The sequence below is a fragment of the Ranitomeya variabilis genome, chromosome 4 (genome assembly GCF_051348905.1).
Source record: "Ranitomeya variabilis isolate aRanVar5 chromosome 4, aRanVar5.hap1, whole genome shotgun sequence".
NCBI classification, from domain to species: Eukaryota; Metazoa; Chordata; class Amphibia; order Anura; family Dendrobatidae; genus Ranitomeya; species Ranitomeya variabilis.
In genome coordinates this window covers 242316094-242343057 of record NC_135235.1, presented here as the reverse complement: position 1 = coordinate 242343057, position 26964 = coordinate 242316094, and the positions used below count along the sequence as shown (strand labels likewise).

Below are 26964 nucleotides of genomic sequence, written 5' to 3'. Positions count from 1 at the left end.
CCCCATGTGCCCACTGCCCAGTCACTTCGTACCCGCTCCCCCCAGTGCCCACTGCCCAGTCACTCAGGTCCCGCTCCCCCCAGTGCCCACTGCCCAGTCACTCCGTGCCCGCTCCCCCCTGTGCCCACTGCCCAGTCACTCCGTGCCCGCTCCCCCAGTGCCCACTGCCCAGTCACTCAGCTCCCGCTCCCCCCCTTGTGCCCAGTCACTCAGCTCCCGCTCCCCCAGTGCCCACTGCCCAGTCACTCAGCTCCCGCTCCCCCAGTGCCCACTGCCCAGTCACTCAGCTCCCACTCCCCCCAGTGCCCACTGCCCAGTCACTTCGTGCCAGCTCCCCCCAGTGCCCACTGCCCAGTCACTCAGCTCCCGCTCCCCCCAGTGCCCACTGCCCAGTCACTCAGCTCCCGCTCCCCCCAGTGCCCACTGCCCAGTCACTCAGCTCCCGCTCCCCCAGTGCCCACTGCCCAGTCACTCAGCTCCTGCTCCTCCCGTGCCCACTGCCCAGTCACTCAGCTCCCGCTCCCCCCAGTGCCCACTGCCCAGTCACTCCGTGCCCACTGCCCAGTCACTCAGCTCCCGCTCCCCCAGTGCCCACTGCCCAGTCACTCAGCTCCCGCTCCTCCTGTGCCCACTGCCCAGTCACTCAGCTCCCGCTCCCCCCAGTGCCCACTGCCCAGTCACTCAGCTCCCGCTCCCCCCAGTGCCCACTGCCCAGTCACTCAGCTCCCGCTCCACCCAGTGCCCACTGCCCAGTCACTCAGCTCCCGCTCCACCCAGTCCTCACTTCTTGCAGTACCTTTTCAGTCATTCAACACCCGCTTCCCACTCCACTGCCCCCTCTATTTTCGGGGCACTTGCTGCTGCCCGTTGTTACCTCTGACCTCAGGACCTGTTTCCAAGCTGTCCCACACAGGCGAGTTCACCTCCCTTAAAGGGCAGGAGTGTTAATTGCCCACCTAGCCGCCCCGGAGTGTGGACGCCACGGCCCCTGTTGCTGTAGAGGGTGTGATGGTCAGGTATCTGCCGCCTCCTGCCAGGTAAGAGCCTCCACATTGTGTGTTTGCAGGACTTGACGGAACATAACTCATCGGTGGTGAAGAGTCCGACCAACACCGTGGTTGTGTCCGGCCTGAAGGCGGGCACCATATACGTCTTCCAGGTGAGAGCGCGGACTGTGGCTGGATACGGCAGATACAGCGGGAAGATGTATTTCCAGACCATGACAGAAGGTGAGCATCAGCTGGGTGATGTTGTGGGGGCCGCTGGCATCAGCGGTGCCTGCAGGTAACACCAGACCTCTCGTTACAGCCGAGTATCACAGCAGCTTCCAGGAAAAGCTCCCGCTGATCATCGGCTCGTCGGCTGCCGGCCTGGTCTTCCTCATCGCCCTGGTGGTCATCATTATTGTCTGCAATAGGTAGAGTACGGCGTGTATATATACCCTATCGTGTCCGCTCCATGCCCAGCCTGCCGCTCCTGTACAGCGCCCCCTGCAGGACAGATGATCTGATGGGGGTAGTAGTGGTTTGATCCCTGGATTAACTACGGTTTGTATTTTCTCCAGAAGACGAGGATTTGAGAGAGCAGACTCTGAATACACAGACAAACTGCAGCACTACACCAGTGGCCACAGTACGTACCGCCTGCCCTCGCCGGTGCTGGCCGCGCGCTCCCTCCTTGGTTCGTGGCTTAATTTGTTCCCCTAAAGTTGTAACATATTTACCAAATCATAGCACTCACCTGTCCCCCGCGGACCCTCGCCGCACTCCATCCCACCCCCATGTTACCTGGGAGGGTGGTCTTCACTATGTAGGGGGTCATCGCAACCACCATTTGCAATCCTCTAGAAGTAAGGTTGTCAGATGGAGAGGTCGGGGGATGGGCTCATGTGATTGTCACACTCCATGGTAGATCTCCATCAAATCATCTGCTCATGTCATGCTGCTCCTCACAAGATCCTGCTGCCTCCTCACATCACCCAGCCTCCTCCACCATGTAACACGGTCCACCCTGCTCGCCTCCCCTCTCCCCCGCACTGCTCGCCTCCCCGCACTGCTCCCCTCTCCACCGCACTGCTCCCCCGCACTGCTTGCCTCCTCTCTCCCCCGCACTGCTTGCCTCCCCTCTCCCCCGCACTGCTCGCCTCCCCTCTTCCCGCACTGCTCACCTCCCCCGCACTGCTCGCCTCCCCCTCTCCCCCGCACTGCTCGCCTTCCCCTCTCCCCCGCACTGCTCGCCTCCCCCTCTCCCCCGCACTGCTCGTTTCCCCCGCACTGCTTGCCTCCCCTCTCCCCCGCACTGCTCGCCTCCCCTCTCCCCCGCAGTGCTCGCCTCCCCTCTCCCCCGCACTGCTCGCCTCCCCTCTCCCCCGCACTGCTCGCCTCCCCTCTCCCCCGAACTGCTCGCCTCCCCGCTCCCCAGCACTGCTCGCCTCCCCGCACTGCTCGCCTCCCCTCTCCCCCGCACTGCTCGCCTCCTCTCTCCCCCGCACTGCTCGCCTCCCCTCTCCCCCGCACTGCTCGCCTCCCCTCTCCCCCGCACTGCTCGCCTGCCCTCTCCCCCGCACTGCTCGCCTGCCCTCTCCCCCGCACTGCTCGCCTGCCCTCTCCCCCGCACTGCTCGCCTCCCCTCTCCCCCGCACTGCTCGCCTCCCCTCTCCCCCCGCACTGCTCGCCTGCCCTCTCCCCCGCACTGCTCGCCTGCCCTCTCCCCCGCACTGCTCGCCTCCCCATCAATATAGTTCACCCTTCCTCCTCACAAGACTAGCCTCCCCTGTAACACAGCCCACCCTGCTCATCACCCCTGAAACACAGAGGAGGTTAGAAGTGTGAGGGAGCGGGGAGGCTAGCAGGGGTGTTTCTGGGGTGGTGAGCAGTTGAGCTGTGTTACATGGAAGGCGAGCAGGGTGGCTGTGTTACAGGGGAGGCGAGCAGGTTGGAATGTATTACAGAGGAGGCTAGCAGTGTGACTGTAACACATTCCAACCTGCTTGCCTCTCCACTGCCTCCCCACCCCCTCACACTGCTCGCCTCCCCTGAAACACAGTCCAACCTGCCGCTGTCTCTTACTGTTTGCCTACCCTCTCCCTCACACAACTCTACTCCCTTGTATCACAGTCCACCCTGCTTTCCTCCCCACTCCCTTACACTGCTCGCCTTCCCGGCCCCCTTGGCACTTGCCGCTCGGCTTCCCAGCCCACTTGCCGCTCGCCTTCCCTGCCCCCCTTCCCGACCCCACTTGCCGCTCGCCTTCCCGGCCCCCCTCACCACTCGCCACTTCCTGTTAGCCTTCCCGGTCCTAGTTGCCGCTCGCCTTCCCTTCCCCCTCGCCACTTGCCGCTCGCCTACCCGGCCTCCCTTGCCACTCGCCTTCCCGGCCCCCCTCGCCACTTGCCGCTCGCCTTCCCGGTCCCACTTGCCGCTCACCTTCCCGGCCCCCTCGCCACTTGCCGCGCGCCTTCCCTGCCCCCTCCCTGGCCCCACTTGCCGCTTGCCTTCCCTGCCCCCTCCCTGGCCCCCCTCGGCACTTGCCGCTCGCCTTCCCGGCCTCCCTCGCCACTTGCCGCTCGCCTTCCCGGCCCCACTTGCCTCTCGCCTTCCCGGCCCCCTCGCCACTTGCCGCGCGCCTTCCCTGCCCCCTCCCTGGCCCCCCTCGGCACTTGCCGCTCGCCTTCCCGGCCTCCCTCGCCACTTGCCGCTCGCCTTCCCGGCCCCCCTCGCCACTTGTCGCTCGCCTTCCCGGCCCCCTTCGCCACTTGCCGCTCGCCTTCCCGGCCCCCCTCGCCACTTGCCGCTCGCCTTCCCGGTCCCACTTGCCGCTCACCTTCCCGGCCCCCTCGCCACTTGCCGCGCGCCTTCCCTGCCCCCTCCCTGGCCCCACTTGCCGCTTGCCTTCCCTGCCCCCTCCCTGGCCCCCCTCGGCACTTGCCGCTCGCCTTCCCGGCCTCCCTCGCCACTTGCCGCTCGCCTTCCCGGCCCCACTTGCCTCTCGCCTTCCCGGCCCACTTGCCGCGCGCCTTCCCTGCCCCCCTCCCTTGCCCCACTTGCCGCGCGCCTTCCCTGCCCCCTCCCTGGCCCCCCTTGCCACTTGCCGCTCACCTTCCCGGCCCCCCTTGCCACTTGCCGCTGGCCTTCCCGGCCCCCCTTGCCACTTGCCGCTCGCCTTCCCGGCCCCCCTCGCCACTTGCCGCTCGCCTTCCCGGGCCCCCTCGCCACTTGCCGCTCGCCTTCCCGGCCCCACTTGCCGCGCGCCTTCCCTGCCCCCTCCCTGGCCCCACTTGCCGCTTGCCTTCCCTGGCCCCCCTCGCCACTTGCCGCTCGCCTTTCCGGGCCCCCTCGCCACTTGCCGCTTGCTTTTCCGTCCCCCTTGCCGCTTGCCTTCCTGGCCCCCTCGCCACTTGCCGCTCGCCTTCCCGGCCCCCTTGCCGCTCGCCTTCCCGGCCCCCTGGCCACTTGCCGCTTGCCTTCCTGGCCCCCTGGCCACTTGCCGCTTGCCTTCCCGGCCCCCTCGCACTTGTAGCTCGCCTTCCCGGCCCCCTCACCACTTGCCGCTCGCCTTCCCAGCCCCCTTCGCCACTTGCCGCTCGTCTTCCCGACCCCCTCGTCACTTGCCGCTCGCCTTCCCGGCCCCCTTGCCACTTGCCGCTCGCTTTCCCGGCCCCCTCGCCACTTGCCGCTCGCCTTCCCGGCCCCCTCGCCACTTGCCGCTCGCCTTCCCGGCCCCCTCGCCATTTGCCGCTCGCCTACCGGCCCCCTCCCATTTGCCGCTCACCTATCCGGCCCCCTCACCATTTGCCGTTCACCATCCCAGCCTCCTCACCACTTGCCGCTCACTTTCCGACCCTCTTGCTCTCTGCTTTATACTCAGCCATTCTCCCAGTTTCTCAGATGTCGTTTTCCGCTGCAGTGACACCAGGAATGAAAATTTACATAGATCCTTTTACTTATGAGGATCCCAATGAGGCCGTTCGTGAATTTGCTAAAGAAATTGACATTTCGTGTGTGAAAATTGAGCAAGTAATTGGAGCAGGTACGTGGCGGAGTGCTGTGTGGCCGGAGTGCTGTGTGGAGTTGGTTCCTGCACGGTTGTCGATGTCATCTGACACCTCGGCTCCTTTCCCCTCTTGTGATTCCCGTAGGGGAGTTTGGTGAAGTTTGCAGCGGACATCTGAAGCTCCCGGGAAAAAGAGAGATTTTTGTGGCCATCAAGACTTTGAAGTCGGGGTACACAGAGAAGCAGAGGAGGGACTTCCTTAGTGAAGCCAGCATCATGGGGCAGTTTGACCACCCCAACGTCATCCATTTGGAAGGAGTGGTTACCAAAAGCTCGCCAGTCATGATCATCACAGAGTTCATGGAGAACGGATCCCTGGACTCATTTCTCCGGGTGCGGACTTGTCACATGCTATAGAGGGTGATGATGGTTCTGTATTGCCTGGTCTGATGGTTTGAAGATTGTTTTTAAGCCTCCACTTTTGGTGGGCTGGTGGAGGTCTGTTGATGCCAGCTGTTGCTCAGATTGTGGGCTGATAAAGTCTGCTGCCTCTGAGGTGGTAGGCTGATAACTTTCGGTTCCTCTTTCTGGCCTGGTAACGTCCTCAGCTCCTGGGGTGGAGGGCTTGTAACGTCCGGTTCCTCTTTCCAGGCTGATGACAGCCTCTGCTCCTGGGGTGGTGGGCTGGTAACCTACGTTCCTCCTAGGGTAGTGGGATTGTGACGTCCTCTGCTCCTGCGGTGGTGGGCTGGTAACCTCCGTTCCTCCTGGGGTAATGGGATGGTGACATGCTCTGTTCCTGGGGTGGTGGGCTGGTAACCTCTGTTCCTCCTGGGGTAGTGGGATGGTACGTCCCCTGCTCCTGGGGTGTTGGGCTGGTAACCTCTGTTCCTCCTGGGGTAGAGGGATGGTGATGTCCTCTGCTCCAGGGGTGGTGGGCTGGTAACCTCCGTTCCTCCTGGGGTAGTGGGATGGTGACATGTTCTGCTCCTAGGGTGGTGGGCTGGAAACCTCTGTTCTTCCTGGGGTGGTGGGATGGTGACATCCTCTGCTCCTGGGGTGGTGGGCTGGTAACCTCCGTTCCTTCTGGGGTGGTGGGATGGTACCTTCCTCTGCTCCTAGGTTGGTGGGCTGGTAACCTCCATTCCTCCTGGGGTGGTGGGATGGTGATGTCCTCTGCTCCTGGGGTGGTGGGCTGGTAACATTTGCTTTCTCTACCAGGATGGTAGGTTTATGAAGTCCGGTTTCCTAGAACTGTGTGTGCTTTTTTTCCTCTGCAGCAGAATGACGGGCAGTTCACGGTTATCCAGCTGGTGGGCATGCTGAGGGGCATTGCTGCTGGCATGAAGTACTTGGCTGATATGAATTACGTTCACCGGGACTTGGCTGCCCGTAACATCCTGGTGAACAGTAACCTGGTGTGTAAAGTCTCTGACTTTGGCTTATCTCGTTTCCTGGAAGATGACACCTCAGACCCAACGTACACCAGCGCCCTGGTGAGTGATATCTGCAGCTACCGCTGTGCCCGGGCTGCTCCTCTACAGCCCTAGTATGTCACAGGACACATAACGCCAGCTTACATTATTATGACTCCCCCTTCCTCAGCATTCCCTCCCGAATGGCGTCCTGTATGATGGGAACCCGGCAAGCTTTGGGGTCACAGGCTAATATAATGAGGACCCCTTGGGTCTTTCTTGCCCTCACATTGATTGGCTGTGATGTTCTCTTCTCTGTAGGGAGGGAAGATCCCGATCCGCTGGACGGCTCCTGAAGCCATTCAGTACAGGAAGTTCACTTCCGCCAGCGACGTGTGGAGCTACGGCATCGTCATGTGGGAAGTGATGTCTTATGGGGAGAGACCCTACTGGGACATGACAAACCAGGACGTAAGTCAGGGGGCCGACCGACCCCTGCTCTGGGGCTCATTGCTGCTAACCGCTCCCCCCAAATTCTGTACCAGACCATCGAAGTAACGCGCCGAGTGCGAGGTGTCGGGAAGTGGACCTGCATACCAGGAACGGCACCTTCTGCAATAACCCCTGTATCTTCAGTGTGTGATGGTGGAGGGCCGTGAATGGGGGCTTCATATGCTCTATTCATGTATTGCAGGTTATAAACGCCATTGAGCAGGATTATCGCCTTCCGCCCCCCATGGATTGCCCTAGTGCCCTCCACCAGCTAATGCTTGACTGCTGGCAGAAAGACAGGAACCATCGGCCAAAATTTGGGCAGATAGTCAACACCTTGGATAAGATGATCCGAAATCCAAACAGTCTGAAAGCTGTGGCGCCTCTGTCCTCCGGGTACGACATCTGAGCTTCATCTAGAGCAGTGCTCCCCAACCTGTAGCTCGGGAGCCACATGTGGCTCGCGGCCCCATGAATTGTGGCTCACGGCTGTCTGCCAACTTGGTGCACTAGGTCCAGGTCTAGCAAATAGGTATGAAGAGTACATCTCAAAATGGTGAATTTTGGGAGTAGCCCTGCACAGAAATGCAGATCTGGATGCACATTTACTGGTCTTAGGGATTTAGAGATGTTTTAGGTATGGTATGCTGGAGGATGGTACTACCTGTTAGAGGAGGTGCTCAAAGCTGGATGTGACAGTGTGTTGGCAGTCCTTGCTGGGAGAATACTGAATAGGGGTATTGTGGGAACCCCTGGATCTCAGTCTACTGCTTTGGAGTGATTTCTTTGGAAAAGCTTTGGTTATCATTATACCTGTTATCATTATACCTGTAATGGGGGCTTTGGTTTACCCTACTTTGAAGGGGGTGGGAGCTGGATGTGGCTTACGACCCTCTCTCAGTGTTGAATGTGGCTGGCGACCCTCTCTCTAAGCTGAATGTGGTTCTCAAGGTCAGAAAGGTTGGGGACCATTGATCTAGAGGTTTAGGAGACCCTAATTCCACCAGTGATCCATCGGTCACATGAGACCCATACAGCTCAGTAACTGTAGGGGTATTCACCTGACGTGGGTCATGTGGGGGGGTCTTTACTGCACCCCTTATATTTACCCCAATCTGCTGACTGTCCTGGTGTTTCCTCCAGGGTGACGCTCCCGCTCCTGGACCGCACAGTCCCTGATTATACCAGTTTCAACACGGTGGATGAGTGGCTGGACGCCATCAAGATGGGACAATACAAGGAGAGCTTCGCCAACGCTGGATTCACGGCCTTCGATGTCGTCTCACAAATGATCATGGAGTAAGTAAGAATGGCTATCTGGAGAGAGCGTCCATTGTGCTGGGGTCCTCCAAGATACACCATGATATACAGTCATTACACACTCGAGGTCCCGGTTCTATATACACAGTATTACATGTCCCCCCCCCCCCCCCCTGTATACAGTCACTGTACACTCAGCAGCAGATTATAGATACAAGGTCCTGCTCCTATATACACAGTATTACACGCCCCCCCCCCCCCCCCCCCGTATACAGTCACTATACACTCAGCAGATCACAGATACTGTGTATATAGAACCAGGACCCGTATTACACCTCCCCCCGTATACAGTCACTTTACACTCAGCAGATTAGATACGGGGTCCTATATACACAGTATTACATGCTCTCCGCACATTGAACTTCCATCATGAAGCTGCACGGCGCACCCAGTGGGTGACACAGGGCAGGTACTGATAACGGACAACAAGTTATGACTTGTGACTTCTCTTCTCGATGATGACTTCGATGTCTAAGAGGTTGTGTCTGACTTTTTAGAGTCTTATGTGGCTGCATAGAAAGTATCTTACAATGAACAGAACCTTTATGGCCGTCTGATTTGGACGCTGGGGCTCTGTAGAGAAGAGGATGTTATAGCAACTCTGGTGGAGATGCCCAAAATGGAGACTGTCACGCTACCCTTCTCCGTGGTGTCACTTATTCGTCACGTGCCCGCTCTCACACGTGACTTGGGTTGTGCCTGCAAGGGTTAATCTATTTCCCCACTCTCAGTCCAGCATTCAACCTCTGTCCTATGCTGTAATGGGAGCATAAATCACACACCGACCCAGGCCACACACCCGCTCATACGAGCTGCCACCACTAATCGAATACATGGGCGATGAGTCCCGGACTAATAATAATACTAGTAAAAATATGTCTGTCACTCATAAGGCTCACACACCTTTAGGCTATGGATTCTTTAGAACATTCCCTTCTTGTGCTGAATTGTGAAATCATATTGCTGAAGTATCAAACTCCATCTAAGCAATTTCCCATTGTCCCCAACTACTCTGTTGAGCCAACTCAATGGGTTATGATCTGTGATCACGGTGAAGTGCAGAGGCCACACAATTGCCAAACATTCCTTTTCAATGGTGGCATAAGCCACTTCTCTGGGCAGGAGTTTCCTGCTTAGGTACAGAATTGGGTGTTCCTCTCCTTGTTGGTTCACCTGGCTGAGAACTGCACCTAGCCCATAGGTGCTGGCATCTGTCTGCACTACAAACCGGCGAGTGAAATCTGGGGCCTGCAGGACGGGTGAACTAACCAATGCCGACATTAGGGCAGAAAATGATTCCTCACACTGAAGACTCCAGGAGACAATTTTAGGAAGTCTCTTCCTGGTCAGATCAGTTAACGGTTTGGCCAGAGCACTGTAGTTTGGTACAAACCTCCTATAGTAGCCAGCCGTACCCAGGAAGGACAGTACCTGCTTCTTGGTTCGTGGGGTGGCCCAGGCTGTAATGGCTTCTACCTTCCCTGGCTCCGGTTTTAGCAGTCCTCCCCCCACCCGGTGTCCCAGGTATTGTTCTTCCCGCATGGCTACCTGACACTTCCCTGGCTTAACAGTAAGACCTGCAGTTTTAAGCTTTTGCAACACCTGCGAAAGATGTACGAGGTGTTCCTCCCAAGAATCACTAAAGATGGCTATATCATCAAGATAAGCGATGGCAAAACCATCACATCCTTCCAATAAGTGATTGACCAACCTCTGGAAGGTCGCAGGGGCATTCTTCATACCAAAGGGCATCACCAGAAACTCAAACAGCCCGAATGGCGTTATAAAGGCAGACCTCTCCTGAGCTTCTCTGGTCAGGGGTATCTGCCAGTATCCCCTACTCAGGTCCATGATGGTAAGGTATGATGCTTTAGCTAGCTGCTCTAACAGCTCATCTATCTATGTAACATATTTACATGAAATACTTTCTGACGCTTTGCTTGCTCATCTAGTGTCACCACATAATTAACATCATTCAGCCTCTTATGTACAGTGTATGGTCCCTTCCATGCGGCCTGCAATTTATTCTGTAACGTAGGGACCAACACCCAAACCTTCTACCCTTCCTCGTAGGCCCTCAGTCTAGCATTACGGTCGTACCAGACCTTCTGGTTGATTTGGGCCTGGGTCACGTTCTCATGGGAAAGGTTGCTCAGTTTTTGCATTCTCTCTCTGAGTCGCAGTACATATTCGACCACTGAGACTCCAGTAGTTCTTGGGTCGCCCGTCCAACAGTCCTTAATCAAATCAAGTGGCCCCCTGACCCTCCTCCCATAGACCAGTTCAAAGGGGGAGAATCCAGTAGACGCCTGGGGTACCTCTCTGTAGGCAAACAACAGATGGGGGAGGTACCGCTCCCAGTCTCTCCCTTCAGTCTCCACCAGCATTTTGAGCATTTGCTTTAATGTTCCATTAAAACGCTCGCAGAGTCCGTTGGTTTGGGGATGATAGGCACTGGCCACAACATGCTGTACTTGTATTCTTTCACAGAGGCTTTCCATCAGATCAGACATGAACTGGGTTCCCTGATCGGTCAACATTTCCATGGGGAAACCCACACGAGAGAATACAGTCAGTAAAGCATCCGCCACTTTGTGTGCTCGCATGGAGGACAGTGCCACAGCTTCCGGGTATCGTGTAGCATAGTCCACCACTGTGAGGATGTACTTTTTGCCAGAGCTGCTAGGGATTGCAAGAGGCCCTATGATATCCACAGCCACCCACTGGAAAGGTTCATCGATCACAGGCAGTAGTATCAATGGAGCTTTCTGTATATTCCCAGACTTTCCAACTCTCTGACAAACTACGCACGATCGGCAGTAATTGGCAATATCTGTCCCCATCTTGGGCCAATAGAAGTTATGTGTCAGGCGAGCTTTAGTCTTTTGTATTCCAAGGTGTCCGGCCAAAGGAATTTCATGGGCAATTCTCAATAATTGTTCCCTAAATGGATAAGGGACGATCAGCCGCCGTTCATAGTCCCAAGATTCTGTAGTATCCGTGGGGATAGTCTCTGTATACAGTCTGCCCTGGTCCCAGTATACTCTCTCTTTGCCAGAAGCAGCAGGGGGTTGGTCTGCAAGACATCTGAGCTCCTCCAGACTGACATCTGTCTGCAGGGCCTCCTGGAAGCTCTGACGGTCAGCCTGCAGGCCCTGGCCTAGTGTGACTGCCAGGCCCTGGTCTGAAGCTGAGTTTTCAATGTCTGTTATCCGGGACCTTGGTGGGTCTGCCATGTATGGAGGCTCCGGGACCACAGTATGGGCCTCCTGTCCTGACAGTTCTGTCTGAGACTCATCCTCTAATCTCTGGGCCCGAGTCTGAGCCGCAGCCTGACTCCGGGTCACAGCTGCCACATAATTACAGTCCTGTGCATTGGGACATTTTCCCTCCTCGCACGGGACCTCAGGTGGGTCTCCTTCTTCCACCTTCTCTGCATCATTTACTTGCAAGGGAGGAACATAGTGGGACACCATCCTCCCCAGGTCCGTGCCTAGCAACACATTGGTGGGAATAGCCTCTGATACTCCCACTTCTCTCAGTCCTTTCCCTGCTCACCAGTCCAGGTACACACGGGCCATGGGCACGGCAGGGCTGACCCCTCCAATCCCGGTTATAGACATAGTCTTTCCTGGTATGATATCGGCAGGGGTTATCATGGCTGGACGCACCAGGGTCACCTCTGCCCCAGTGTCTCTGAGACCAATGGTGACTTTATTGCCAACATTGACAGATTGACAGTTCTCATTCGCCCTCGCATCAGAGCCGGCTACAAAGAGGACAGACGATGGGGTAACAGACGGCTTTGTGGTGGTAGTTGGGCGTTTCTCCCTATCAGGGCAGACAGCGCTAACATGTCCCACTTTGTTGCAGGAGAAGCACCGGCGTGCATCGCGTAGAGAATGTCTATTCCCCGGGGCCCCATAGAAGGTAGGCTTGGACAGCACTGGTGATCGGCCGGCAGAGGGAGAAGGGTCCCCGTTTGGCTTACCTCCCCTCCAGCTGAATCCCGATGGCTTCCGCACCTCAGGCGTCCTGTTAGCCACATAGCAGTCCGCAATCCTTGCAGCCTGATCCGCAGTTTGCGGCTCCCGATCACACACAAATTGTCGTACATCCGTGGGGCACATGTGAAGAAATTGATCCTTGACCATAAGATCCGTTAAGTCCTCAAAACTGTTAACAGAAAGTCCCCTAATCCATTGGTGGAACGTGGTCCTCAAGGTGCTCACAACATCTGCATAGCTGTCAGTTGATCCACGTTGTAGGTTCCGGAACTTTCTCCGATACACTTCTGGTGTCAGGTTGTATTTCCTGATCAGGGCCTCTTTTATGGCCTCATAGTTCGCATCTAGCTCTGGTGGGAGGCCAGCAAAAACTTCCAGGGCTTTGCCTCTCAACCCTGGGGTTAGATACTGCGCCCACTGCTCACGGGGTAGATGGTACTGTCTGCAGGTTTTTTCAAATCCCCGCAGGAAAGTATCTTAAGTCCATATCCTTCTCCATCACAGGGAAGTTTTCTAGACGCGGTCTCCTTAGATTTATGTCCTGGGAGGGGGTTATCTGAGGACTGAAACCCCGCTCTATTTGAGCCATCTGAAGCTGGAAAGCTCTCTCCTCACGGCGTTCTGCAGCAGCAGCCTAGCGTTCTGCAGCCTCTCTCTCAGCCCGGTCACGGCGTTCTGCAGCCTCTCTCTCAGCCTGTCGGTCTGCAGCCTGTCGGTACTGTAGAATCAGCTGCATGCGCAGACTGGGATCACTTGTTCCCAGCCGTTGTAAGTCCATTTGCAAAGTACAGTCCATAGGCTCCTCAGCACTGGCATTGCTGACATTTCCATCAGGCATCTCCGGTGCAAGAGCTGGCATTGCTGGGTCTCTCTGAGGTGGACTCTCTGCTTGCCCAGATGTTCCAGCACTTTGCTCCATGTCCTGCTCGACCAGGGTGCGTATCAGCAGCTCCCTGGATCTGTCGGCTGTCTCTATTCCTCTCTGTTCACAGAGGTCGGTCAGAGCCTCTTTGCTCTGCTTCTTGTACTGGGCTGCCATATCGATGAACAGCCTTTGCCAAATAAAAGATAGAAAAGAAAAACGGGGAGGGGAAACTGTTTGCAAGTATGTCTAAGTAAGCACTGAGTTGAACCTTGAAGAACTGGTGCACTCCTCGCATGGATACCAATTCTTTAGTACAGGGAATAATTGCTTAAATCATGCACTAATGCTCTAATAGAAATAATTCTATCCCACCGCTTGCCACCAATTGTCACACTACCCTTCTCCGTGGTGTCACTTATTCGTCACGTGCCCGCTCTCACACGTGACTTGGGTTGTGTCTGCAAGGGTTAATCTATATCCCCACTCTCAGTCCAGCATTCAACCTCTGTCCTATGCTGTAATGGAAGCATAAATCACACACCGACCCAGGCCACACACCCGCTCATACGCGCTGCCACCACTCATCGAATACATGGGCGATGAGTCCCGGACTAATAATAATACTAATAAAAATATGTCTATCACTCACACACCTTTAGGCTATGGATTCTTTAGAACATTCAAGGTTCAACTTGTTAAGTTTTATACTTTAATAACAAAAGGGTCAGTGCTTACAATAAGAATAAAATATGATAATAAAAAGACATACAACTTATGCAAAACAGTATCAAAATAAACAGGAGAAACTTACAGAAATTATCTAACTGGTAGTTGCTTTCTGCTCCCTGGGGTAGAACGAATGTAGATTGGATCACACCAGCTTCTCAGGTTGCCCCCAACATGTGAACACAATTCTCTGTCTGCAGCCTAAATTTATAACTTTGGTCTGAGGTCAGGTTTCTAGACCGGCCCCTCAGGCCAATATCATAACTGCTGCCTGTTTGATTGGGCCACGGCCGCACCCCCAATGAATATATTATTTTCTCTTGTGGAAAGGTTTTTTTGGGATAGATTCCCTCAGGCCACAATTAGCGTCTCCCCTCCAAGACCTAGAAGGTGCCAAATGTTGCTTTTCTTCTTGGCCCTAGTTAGACCTCCTGGTGAGATAGGGAGACACAATGTCTACTAATCGCAAGGAAGTACCTGTTAATACCTAGGTGCGACTTGCCTTCAGGACAGATGTTACATTATCACTAGACACACATATAACCCTAGACATATGCCACTACACACATATAGATATATATATATACACATATTTCACCACAGAGACAGTGGAAAGAGATGATGATGGACCTTCCCTGAGCAGCTGAGAAACTGCCCTGACATGGAGGAACAGAGGCCCAAATCTGGAGGTATCCACCAGAGAGCTCCGTCAGGATTGTGCCTCCCGAATAGGCCTGCATTAGGAATAGCTCTACACACTAGTGTGATGGATGGCGCCTGGTCTGGAGCCACATTGCAGGGACCCATAGGCTCCCCTAGCTTTCTGCACGTGCTGTGCTGTAGATTTGGCTCTGATTTCTGTGACCCATGTGTGGCTTCCATTGACACATGTTTGGTGTGAGGCGGTGGCCATTGTTCCCGGGGCGTGCATCTTCTGTTCTCTTGTAGAAGGGTGGTCAGGGCTCGGCCTGTACATCCAGCCTATGTCTCACTATTGGCTTCTGTACTTTCTTTCAGAGACATCCTTCGGGTTGGGGTCACGTTGGCCGGTCACCAGAAGAAAATCCTCAACAGCATTCAGGTGATGCGAGCGCAGATGAACCAGATCCAGTCAGTGGAAGTCTGAGCAGAATGGCGAGTGCTTCCTCATCCTCACACTTCCGATGTACTTGGGTTGTGAGCCTTCCCTCCTCTCCCGACCCCCGGTACAATGACATTTTTCTAATGCACCTGGTACGGACAGGACCGTGGTCCCCGAGCCGCCCGGACCGCAGAGCTTCCCTGGAAGGGTCACACTTGGGCCGATGGGAAGGATATCTCTGGACATTCAGCTTGGGTTTGTACAGATCACAATTTACAATAAGACATGATGCTTGAAGGATTGGGCTCCTGCCTCCATCGGTAGCCAGAGGAGCGGGAGCAGAGGTCCTAAGAGCGCGGTACGTGGCCAGCATGGCGCCATTCGTCCCTGGCGTGACCTGAGCGACAGATGAGCTAATTTCCATTAAATGGACCTGCTCCATCTGAAGATAAAGCTCTTCATCTTGAAGATGTTCCAAGAATTATCTAGAAGCAGCTTTTTCCATGAAACGGAAGACGTCGCTGAGACTTGTAGTGTTTGTAATAAATGGGAGGCGTCCATTCTACCAATCCTCCGTGTTTTGTGAGTTCTGCGCTTTCTGCATTTCCCCACATTCCGATCCCCGGATCCATCACAAGTGACGTGATCCATGTCATGGGCGCAGACCCCGCGATCAGCACCTCACCAATTGCCAAACCCCCTTTTTTTAGACGTCTTTCCCGTTAATGTCCATGAAGGGCAGAACTATGAAGTGTGAACACTGTTGTCAATGTCGTCGTCCGGAGATCTGTTTCTTTGTTTACAAGAATTTGACTTTTTGTACGTTTTTTTGGATATCGGTCTCCTGAGAGAATGAAAAATAGACATAAAGACCAATCACCTACACCTCCATGGTCTGGCAAGTGGTGGCCTCCTCATGGACCACTCCATGGTCACCCGCTCTGCAGCTTATTATATAAGCTTTCCAGCTCTGGGCGATGGCGAGATTAACCCCATGGGTACCAGGGTAGCACAGCCAATGCCTTCAGCTGTGTCTAGGGATGATCTGCAGGAGACGTCCATCTCAGGTCCCCTCCACCTGCAGACGTTCCTCACCACAGCCTAGACTCCTCTACATTAAATGGTTGCGTTTGTGTCAGTTCTTTCTGCCCCAGTGGTTGTAGTTGGGATCATGGAGTAGCATGCAGTGAGAATTGAATGCTCCCTTCATGGCCTCGCGAATCTTTCAGCAGGAGGAGATGTAATGGTGCCAGTATGGACCTCTTCCTCCCAGTTATCATGGTGGGACTAATCCATCATTCATTGCTATAGCCGTACTGGAGGCTGGTGCCTGCCATGTTCCCCTGTCATCAATATAGTCTGACTTCTGCATTACACCTGCGTAGCATGGCCGCATCTCCCAGTACCTGGCACCAGTCTGAAGAGGATTGTGGTTAGACCTCCACACAGATGGCCAGGACCAAACTATGGAGCCATCTCCCTATCTACAGGGCTGCACTGATTAGTGAGGGGCGGATGTGATAAAGGCCGTGTCCCGATCTACCAGTCGGGGTGCTGAGGTCTGGAGTGATACCCAGCATTGACCACATGTAGTCCATGGCTATGGAGCAGTGTCTTCATGGCTCAAGTTGACCCTATTGTATGGGGTTGTCACAGCTTCTTGGGGGGGAAGGGGGGGGGGAGAGCGAGCATGACTTCCCAAGCACTGCTGCCCACTGTGAATCCTGTCTCAACAGATCTTCTTTCTCATGTCGGAGTAACGTTTCTCATTTGCTTGTTAGTCTCCTCGGGGGGCGATGGTGGCTGGGGGCATCCCTGGCCATCCGGCGTCTGAGCTTCCTTTGTGATGTGTTTCTGGATGTGACAGAATACACAGCAGTAACCAGCGTCTCACATGTTTTTGCTGGAGAACACTGGCCAGAACCAAGTCCACAGCGGGTGGCCCCTGTCTAGCTCTAGCGCCTCTATGTCTTCAGTGTTCTTAGATGTGGGTGGCGGGAGTCGTCCATTCTTGTCCTGTCTGAGGTGAGGGTGGGTCGGGCATCCAGAATCTCACCAGCATATAAAGTAGCAGAGATGTAATCGGGGTCTCGGTCAGGTTTACCATGGCATCCACCCCACAAGCAATGACAAACACCAACACTGTGAGTCTCGTCCAGTCGCTCCACCCTGGGAGAGCAGCGAGGAGCGCAGATCACCACACAACTTCCTGGCAATAGCCGAAATAAAGACTGTTTATAAGAGCGTGTGGTCACAATGCCTCGTGTCATCATTGTCCATGTACCTGCCCCCAGAGAAAGTGGGTGACCACAGCCCCTAATCCACCCCATGCCTAACTAAGAACAGGCCGCAAGATCAAAGACCACTCATAGGCTCTTCCAAACATGAACAACAAACCAGGGAACGAGGCGTAAATGTATGTGATGTCGCACAGCGCTGAGGAGATCTCGCCCCAAATTGAGTGGCTGCATTGCACCCGTGCCCTTCATCCCGCCCATGCCTCGATCGCACCAGTTCCCTGGCATCCCGCCCATGCCTCAAACCCGCCTGTGCCCCGCATTGCGTCTATAGAGGAGAACTTTGAAACACAACATTGCATTCAGTCAGAATAATGGTTGGGCCCTGCATTATCTAATGAAGTATGAATTGTGGCCTATGTTCAGCCACAATGATGGGGTGCAGTCACTGTAGGTGCGGGGGCTATAAAGGCAGCGTACGTGATCAGACATGAGCTCCACACCTGATACTACAGCACATCCTCTATTACTGCTGACAACCAGCCTGTGCATCATATGTGAAAGGTTGTCAGCCGCCCCTATTACTAATACCGGGGAAGCAGCCATCATCTTCAGTATGAGACCCTCACGTCATGGCTGAGATGGGTCATCACTGTAGCCAGAGCCAGGCTGCGCAGAGATTTCTGTGGGACGGGCGAGTCCTGCAGGGGATCAGGGAGGGCGAATATCGTTTCTCACTTATTCTAACAATACAATGTAACCACCATCTGGGCTCGGCTAAGGACGGTGGCCATTATCTCCAGACAACATCATCACTTGTGTAGGATTCTCACCATGACCCAGTTTAGGGAATGTGAGATGTTTAGTGCAGGGGGCTGGGTGTTTGAAGGCCTCGTTCAGGGTCACCGTTCACTCCACTGCATAATGGGCCTCATTGTTAATGGAGGAGCCTCTAATTAACCTCAATCTGCATTGACGGCCCCTTCACACCAACTGCGCTAATCATACCGCGGCCGGTCACAATCTATCAGTCTGGTCAGGCAGAAAGAGCCAAAAGAGAGGTCCTGTATACGATGGCCGTAAACCGCCACAGGTGACACAAGGGGTCAGTGAGAGGTGGTAATCTGGGTATAGGAAGGTGTTCATTCCTCGCACGGACGCCCTTTTCTACAGAAATTGTAGCTTATTTATGCATGGCTGCTGCCGATGGGATGACAGATATTGTATGTGATGGTTTTCCGAATGTCCCTTTTATAGAGAGAATGTGAAAAGGGCACTGAACTCTGAGTGACTCGCACATGTAGCCACACAGAAGGGCGGTGGGCACAGAAAAAACTAATCTGGACCCATTTATTTTATCGTAATTTTGTCTCGAGTTCGAAAGTTCAATATGCATCAAGCGACAGCGCCGCGGGATACGGGGGCGGGAATCTGCCAGATCTAGCGAGTAGCTTCTCAATCTGGAGACCAGGGATTCAGTAAAAGCGCCAAGAATTAGTGCGGCATTGCAAAGCTGGCAGAAAAGAGCACAGGAGAGGAGGCTCTGCTTTTAGAGAGTGGGAGGCCTCAAGCGCTATCTGATGACCGCCACATAACCCCGCTTCTTACAAGACTCAATGACAGATGTGGCGCCCATTGCAGGACGTGTTATTTTGCATGTCACAACGCACATATGACATTGTCTAGACGCTAGGACAATAAACATGTTCAGTGGTGGATCTAGTCTTGACGCCACTGTAGCTGCTAGTTATCGCACTGTATGTACTATTTGTGCCCTGCCATGTTCATCCAAGAGACGCAATGGGTTTCAGATGTAACAGAGACCACTGTATGAGTTCTCCGGTCCAGGATGATGTTGCATTCTTCTGACCTTCTCGATCTCCATTTTGGAAAGGGATTGTCAGGGCAAGATGGAAGCTTCAATAACTTTACAGCAGTTTCTGAGGGCATAACATTCACAGCTTCATCTACTAGATTGTGAGCTCCTGTATTCCAGGGGTGAATGAGAACTGTGACTTCTGCTACTGTATAGAGTCATATAAAGAACTACAACCCTTGGGATTGTTGTTAAGTTTGCAGAACAGTCTCTTTAACTTTCGTCGTGGGACACTCTGCCACCCACATCTACTTTGTCTTCATATTCAGTGTTATTGGGTGATGAAGAACATCAGACATTTACTTAGATCTGTTCTCTCTTAAACACAATGAGTTAAAAACAGACTTTAGATCAGTTAATTATGTCCAAGCCATACCAGGACTGGCGTGACCTGTGAAGCTGGATGTATATTAGACTTTAATGAGTCTGGGCTCAGTCAGCCATGCAGAATCCTGTCAACGATCATGTACCATACAGCGCACATATTACCACTTGCTGATTACAGGATAATCGCTCCCTGACCCATCAAAATCACCACCATTAATAGAATCGTAAATGTATCACTGCTGCTAAGAAAAAAGCCATTCGTTAAAATGTCTCCTGAGAAAAAAACAGGAGAATCTCAGAGACTGGGCCAAATACCTGATATGTCCCCAAGGAGTGGACCCAAAATGTAATGACTCTTCATGGACTGAACTAAATACTTATAGAATCACTGTGGACCAAACCAAAAATCTAAAGAATCCAGAAGAAGTGAAGATGTAGAGAATCACCAAGGACTGAAACTTAAACTCCTGGAGAATCTTTTGAGAATTAATAATAATTTATAATAATAATTTTATTTATATAGCGCCAACATATTCCGCAGCGCTTTACAAATTAGAATTGAAAGAAATGCCCAATGAACACTTGGAGGACTAAATAAAAAAAAAACCCTCAGTATCATGAAGAACTGAACCAAACGCATTCAGAATGCCTGAGGACTGAACTAAAACCTGGAGACAATTTTACCAAAAACTAGAAGAATCATCAAGGACATGTTTGTTTGTTTTTTTATGGAAGTGTTGTTTAAAGAGCTGTAAAAATGTTCTTCGCCAGATATTCAAATAATTTTTCTTTATATATATTTTTTACACTTTTGCCAATATCAAGTGATATTAATGGGAAAATCAAGGAAATGTCTGTTTTTCACATTTTTATTTTACTTTTTTTCTGACCAAAAAGAATCGCTATTACTAATTTTAAAATGTGTTCTTTCTGCAACAATTTATTTTTAACATATTGAACTGTCACGCAGTGACTGTCTTCGGTAAGGAAGGGGGTCTCAAACTGTGGACCCTAACTATCTCTATCCCGGGGGTACTGTTGTAGGTAGAGAGTTCCAAGTTTCCGACCTTACTATGTTAAACCCTGATCAGTCCCATCCCTTGAAGCATGGGATAGAAATATAAGGTAAACAAGGCACAAAGACAAAACAGGGATAGCAGAAAACCTATATCGCACAAAAGCACTAACCAACAATAGGGAGGAGGGTAGGGACAGTAAGGAATAAACTAAAGGGGAACTGGGACCAGTAAACACACGTACAGTGGGTACGGAAAGTACTCAGACCCCTTTAAATTTTTCACTTTTTTTTTTTCCATTCATTGCGTCCATTTGGTAAATTCAAAAAAGTTCATTTTTTCTCATTATTGTGCACTGTGCACCCCATCTTGACTGAAAAAAACAAATGTAGTAATTTTTGCAAATTTATTAAAAAGAAAAACTGAAATATCACATGGTCATAAGTCTTCAGACCCTTTGCTCAGTATTGAGTAGAAGCCCCTTTTGAGCTAGTACAGCAATGAGTCTTCTTGGGAATGATGGAACAAGTTTTTCACACCTGGATTTGGGGATCCTCGGCCATTCTTCCTTGCAGATCCTCTCCAGTTCCGTCAGGTTGGATGGTGAACGTTGGTGGACAGCCATTTTCAGGTCTCTCCAGAGATGCTCAATTGGGTTTAGGTCAGGGCTCTGGCTGGGCCTGTCAAGAATGGTCACAGAGTTCTGAAGCCGCTCCTTTGTTATTTTAGCTGTGTGCTTAGGGTCATTGTCTTGTTGGAAGGTGAACCTTTGGCCAAGTCTGAGGTCCAGAGCACTCTGGAAGAGGTTTTCATCCAGGATATCTCTGTACTTGGCCACATTAGTGTTTCCTTCAATGACAACCAGTCATCCTGTCCCTGCAGCTGAAAAACACCCCCATAGCATGATGCTGCCACCACCATGCTTCACTGTTGGGATTGTATTGTGCGGGTGATTAGCAGTGCCTGGTTTTCTCCACACATACCGCTTAGAATTATCACCAAAAAGGTCTATCTTCGTCTCATCAGACCAGAGAATCTTATTTCTCATAGTCTGGGAGACCTTCATTTGTTTTTTTTTTTAGCAAACTCTATGCGGGCTTTCATATGTCTTGCACTGAGGAGAGGCTTCCGTCGGGCCACTCTGCCATAAAGGCCCGACTGGTGGAGGGCTGCAGTGATAGTTGACTTTGTGGAACTTTCTACCATCTCCCTACTGCATCTCTGGAGCTCAGCCACAGTGATCTTGGGGTTCTTCTTTGCCTCTCTCTCCAAGGCTCTTCTCCTACAATTGCTCAGTTTCGCTGAATGGCCAGATCTAGGAAGACTTCCGGTGGTCCCAAACTTCTTCCATTCAGGGTATGTGCACACGTTGCGGATTCTGCTGCGGATTTTTCCGCAGCGGATTTGGAAAATCTGCAGTGCAAAACGACTGCGGTTTTCACTGCGGATTTTATCATGGTTTCTTCTGCGGATTCCACTGCGGTTTTACAACTGCAGTTTCCTATTGGTGCAGGTGTAAAACCGCTGCGGAATCCGCACAAAGAATTGACATGCTGCGGAAAATAATCCGCTGTATTACCGCGCTGATTTTTCCGCAGCATGTGCACAGCGGTTTTTTTTTCCCATAGGTTTACATGGTACTGTAAACTTAGGGAAAACTGCTGCGGATCCGCAGCAAAATCCGCAGCGTGTGCACATACCCTCAAGGATTATGGAGGCCACAGTGCTCTTGGGAACCTTGAGTACTGCAGAAATTCTGCTGTAACCTTGGCCAGATCTGAGCCTTGCCACAATTCTGTCTCTGAGCTCCTTGGCCAGTTCCTTTGACCTCATGATTCTCATTTGGTCTGACATGCACTGTGAGCTGAGGTCTTGTATAGACAGGTGTGCGCCTTTCCAAATCATCTATCAGTTTAATCAAACACAGCTGGACTCCAATGAAGGAGTAGAACCATCTCAAGGAGGATTACAAGGAAATGGACCGCACATGACTTAAATATGAGTGAGCAAAGGGTCTGAATACTTATGACCATGTGATATTTGTTTTTCTTCTTTATTTAATTTGCAAAAAGTTCTAAATTTTTTATTTTTTCAGTCAATATGGGGTGCAGAGTGTACTTACATTAATGAGAAAAAAAAATGAACTTTTTTGAATATACCAAATGGCTGCAATGAAACAAAGAGTGAAAAATTTAAAGGGGTCTGAATACTTTCTGTACCCACTGTACTACAGCAAACCACAGATCACTACTACAACAACTCTACTTTAACCACTTAGCTTTAGCACACAGCAGAAGACAAATCTTTCGCCAGCAGGGACAAGAAGGTCTGACCAGTTTTTATAGGAAGAGGTAATGACAAGATCAGAAACAGCTGAAATGGGGCTGCATATTTGTGACCAGCATAGATAGTTATTAACCTCTTCTGCACCAGAGGAAACTAAATCCATTTAATAGGGGACACAAATCACACCAGGTCTATCAGAGGCATTGGACACCCTCGTGACAGTTGTCCCCCTTCTACGAGGGGTCACTGCACCCTCGGAACTGGGTTTATCTGGATGGGCCGCATGGAAGGACCAAATGTGTTTACTGGCATTAACTTTAGATGCCGCTACCCACATCATCTCCATGGAACCATACCCCTTCCAGTGCACCAAGTATTGTAAAGAGCGGCGAACCATACAAGAATCCACAACTATTGCCACCTGAAACCCATCAACAATAATTGGTGGCGGCAGCAAAGGTGACTGCTTCACAGGAGCTACATATTTTTGGAGCAAAGATGTATGGAAAACGCAGATTTTAAGAGTTAGTGGAACCTCAAGACGAAAGACCACAAGGTTAATTACGGCAATCACTTTGTAAGGACCAGTGAACCTAAGACCTAATTTCCAGAAGGGAATTTTCAGTTTAATATTTCTGGTGGACAGCCATACTAAATCATTCACACCCAGGTCCAGACCTAAAGACCATTTCTTATCAGCCTTGCATTTGTATCTGTCCCTTATGATCTCTAAGTTGTTCTGAACCCCTTGTCATACAGATGAGAGTGATGAAGAAAATTGTTCCTCCCCAGGAACCCCTGAAGAACTTAGGATGGAAACGATGTGCACCAAAAAATAGTGACTTACCAGTGGACTTGCTGTGACGATTGTTTAAAGCAAACTCAGAAAAGATGACCAATCCACCTGGTTATCTGACACAACACCTGAGGTATGACTCCAGACTTTGGTTTAGACGGACTGTGGAGACCTGGGTTTCGTCAAACAGTGCCTTCCCCCCTCCCACCAATCCCGTAATGAAAACACTGACAGGCCTAGGTGGGTTGAACAGGTTGGTCACAGTTTATTAATTACATCAGAGAAAAGCTAATTACATTTCATAACGGGCGGCTCATCGCCGAGATCCTGTCCACGATTGACAGGCGAGTTGGCCAACAAGCGGTTCCGAACCTTAGCTCTCCACTTCCACCACGGAGGATCCCGTGTATGATCTACATGGGACTCCGACCCCCCCAAGCTTCCCAGTGTCCGGCAGGGGAAAGTTACTGGCCTGGACACCTACATTTAACCCCTGTAGGTGTGGTCGTAGGAGCCTTCCCCTTTAATAACCATTGGCTGCTGGGCATCCCAATTAGTGCATCATCAAGGGGAGAGATGTGAAGGGGGGACTGGGCTCTGACATTTTATTAGCCTTTGTCATATGGGCTCCACAGTCAGAGGCACGTTCCTTATGCAGTATTGTGCTTGCCATTCAGTCTGCCCATTAGTTTGAGGATGAAACGCCAAAGAAAAGGATAGATGCATCCATAGACAAGAACAAAATATCTTCCAGAATTTGTCCCCCGATCTGACACCACATTGGAGGGAACCCCATGAAGCTTCATGATTGTTGACAAACACCTGAGCCATGGTCTTAGCATTAAGGAGAGCAGGTAAAGAAATGAAGTGCACCATTTTACTGAACCTTTCCACGACAACTAAGGTTTCAGTCTTACCAAAGGAGGAAGATCTGTAATAAAATCCATGGCTAAATGTGTCTGTGGCCGGTCAGGTATGGTTAACGGTAGAAAAGCCCCAGACAGAAAAGTATGCAGGATCTTAGAATATGCACAGACATTACAGGAAGACACAAAGTTGAAAACATCCCAACACAACCTTGGCTACCAAAAACTATGAGAAATGAGGTCCAAGGTTGCTTTACTACCTGGATGACCATCGAGAGCCAAGCAATGATGTGCCCCTAAAACGTTATGATGTTGATGCAATGGTACAAATAATTTACCTGAAGGACAAGCAGGGCCATCTTCCTGAGCATTGAATACCTCTTCTGCTCATAACACACTGCAGAGATGACCACCCCTTCCTGTAAAATAGGGACGGAGTCATCTGAACAATTACCCCCAGGGAAACTTCGAGACAAAGTATTAGCTTTGACTTTCTTAATACCATGTGGGTAAGTGACAAGAACATTAAACCTAGTAAAAAAAAAAATAACAAAGACAATCTAGCTTGTCTATTATTAAGACGTTTAGCAGATTTGATATACAACAGATTTTTAGGATAGTAATGACAGTGACAGGGTGGACTGCCCCCCTACAAAATGTGACCACTCCTCAAAAGCCAACTGGATGGCCAAAAGTTCTCTATTGCCTACATCATAGTTCCTTTCGGCCAACCATATTTTTTTCAAGAAAAAGACACATGGATGCCACTTACCAGGGGATAAGAGACAACACAGCCCTGACCCCACCTCAGAGGCATAAACCTCAACAATAAATGGTTGTGAAACATTGGGTTGAATAAGAATAGAGGCCCCGTCTCACATAGCGATTTACCAATGATCACGACCAGCGATATGACCTGGCCGTGATCGTTGGTAAGTCGTTGTGTGGTCGCTGGGGAGCTGTCATACAGACAGCTCTCTCCAGCGACCAACGATCAGGGGAACGACTTCGGCATCGTTGAAACTGTCTTCAACGATGCCGAAGTCCCCCTGCAGCACCCGGGTAACCAGGGTAAACATCGGGTTACTAAGCGCAGGGCCGCGCTTAGTAACCCGATGTTTACCCTGGTTACCAGCGTAAATGTAAAAAATAACAAACAGTACATACTCGCCTTCTGATGTCCGTCAGGTCCCTTGCCGTCTGCTTCCTGCTCTGAGTGCCGTACAGTGAGAGCACAGAGCGCAGCGGTGACGTCACTGCTGTGCTGTGCTCTCACTGTACGGCACTCAGAGCAGGAAGCAGACGGCAAGGGACCTGACGGACATCACAAGGCGAGTATGTACTGTTTGTTATTTTTTACATTTACGCTGGTAACCAGGGTAAACATCGGGTTACTAAGCGCGGCCCTGCGCTTAGTAACCCGATGTTTACCCTGGTTACCAGTGAAGACATCGCTGGATCGGTGTCACACACACCGATTCAGCGCTGTCAGCGGGACCTCAACGACCAAAAAAAGGTCCAGGCCATTCCGACACGACCAGCGATCTCACAGCAGGGGCCTGATCGCTGGTACGTGTCACACATAGCGAGATTGCTACTGAGGTCGCTGTTGCGTCACAAAACTTGTGACTCAGTAGCGATCTCGCTATGTGAGACGGGGCCTTAGGAGCAGTGGAAAAGCCTTTCTTCAAAGAAAATTCCTGATGGGCATAGTTGGACCACCTTGAGAAGTCTGTAACTTTCTTTGTCATGTCAGTGAGGGGTTTGTCTATCGACGAGGAGTTTCTGTTAAACTTACAATAGTAGTTTGCAAACCTCAAAAGACATTACAGAGCTTTTTATTATTATAGCGCTATTTATTCCATGGCACTTTACATGTGAGGAGGGGTGTACATAATAAAAAGGAGTACACTAATTGGTACAGGAGGAGAGAGGACCCTGCCTGCAAAGGCTCACAATCTACAAGGGATGGATGAGGATACAGTAGGTGAGGGCAGAGCTGGTCGTGCATCGGTTTGGTGGAACGAGGATTGCTGCAGGTTGTAGACTTGTTGGAAGAGGTAGGTCTTCAGGTTCATTTTGAAGGTTTCCATGGTAGGCGAAAGTCTGGTATGTTGGGGTAGACAGTACCAGAGTAAAAGGGATCGTGGGAGAAATCTTGTATGCGATTGTGGGAAGAGGAGATAAGAGGGGAGTCAATAGGGAGATCTTGTGAGGATCGGAGGTTGCATGCAGGTAAGTACCAGGAGACGAGGTCACATATCTATGGAGGACACAGGTTGTGGATGGCTTTGTATTAGTGATGAGCGAATATACTCGTTACTCGAGATATCCCGAGCATTCTCGGGTGTCCTCTGAGTATTTTTTAGTGCTCGGAAATTACGTTTTTATTGCCTCAGCTGAATGATTTACATCTGTTAGCCAGCATAAGTACATGTGGGGGTTGCCTGGTTGCTAGGGAATCCACACATGCACTTGCTGGCTAACAGATGTAAATCATTCAGCTGTGGCAATAAAAACGAAATTTCCGAGCACTAAAAAATACTCGGAGGACCACCGAGCGTGCTCGGGAAATCTCGAGTAACGAGTATATTCGCTCATCACTACTTTGTATGCCATGATTAGGGTTTTGAACTGGAGTCTCTGGGTAATGGGGAGCCAG

General features: G+C 51.6%; 1 protein-coding gene across 6 annotated transcripts in view; it reads left to right on the top strand.

Annotated features, from left to right (window-relative positions):
* EPHB2 (EPH receptor B2) overlaps positions 1–17141 on the top strand; it is a 122243-nt gene extending 105102 nt beyond the window's left edge. For 2 of the 6 annotated variants that reach the window (XM_077260503.1, XM_077260508.1), the window contains 10 exons: positions 1067–1229; positions 1309–1417; positions 1565–1680; positions 4906–5028; positions 5138–5385; positions 6273–6488; positions 6729–6878; positions 7102–7295; positions 8043–8198; positions 14835–17141. In XM_077260503.1, coding sequence (XP_077116618.1) covers positions 1067–1229; positions 1309–1417; positions 1565–1680; positions 4906–5028; positions 5138–5385; positions 6273–6488; positions 6729–6878; positions 7102–7295; positions 8043–8198; positions 14835–14943 — 1584 coding nt within the window. In that variant the 3' untranslated portion in view covers positions 14944–17141. The remainder of the gene's footprint in view (positions 1–1066; positions 1230–1308; positions 1418–1564; positions 1681–4905; positions 5029–5137; positions 5386–6272; positions 6489–6728; positions 6879–7101; positions 7296–8042; positions 8199–14834) is intronic. The other 4 variants (XM_077260504.1, XM_077260506.1, XM_077260507.1 and 1 more) reach the window with 4 other exon arrangements.
* The last annotated feature ends 9823 nt before the right edge of the window (positions 17142–26964 follow it).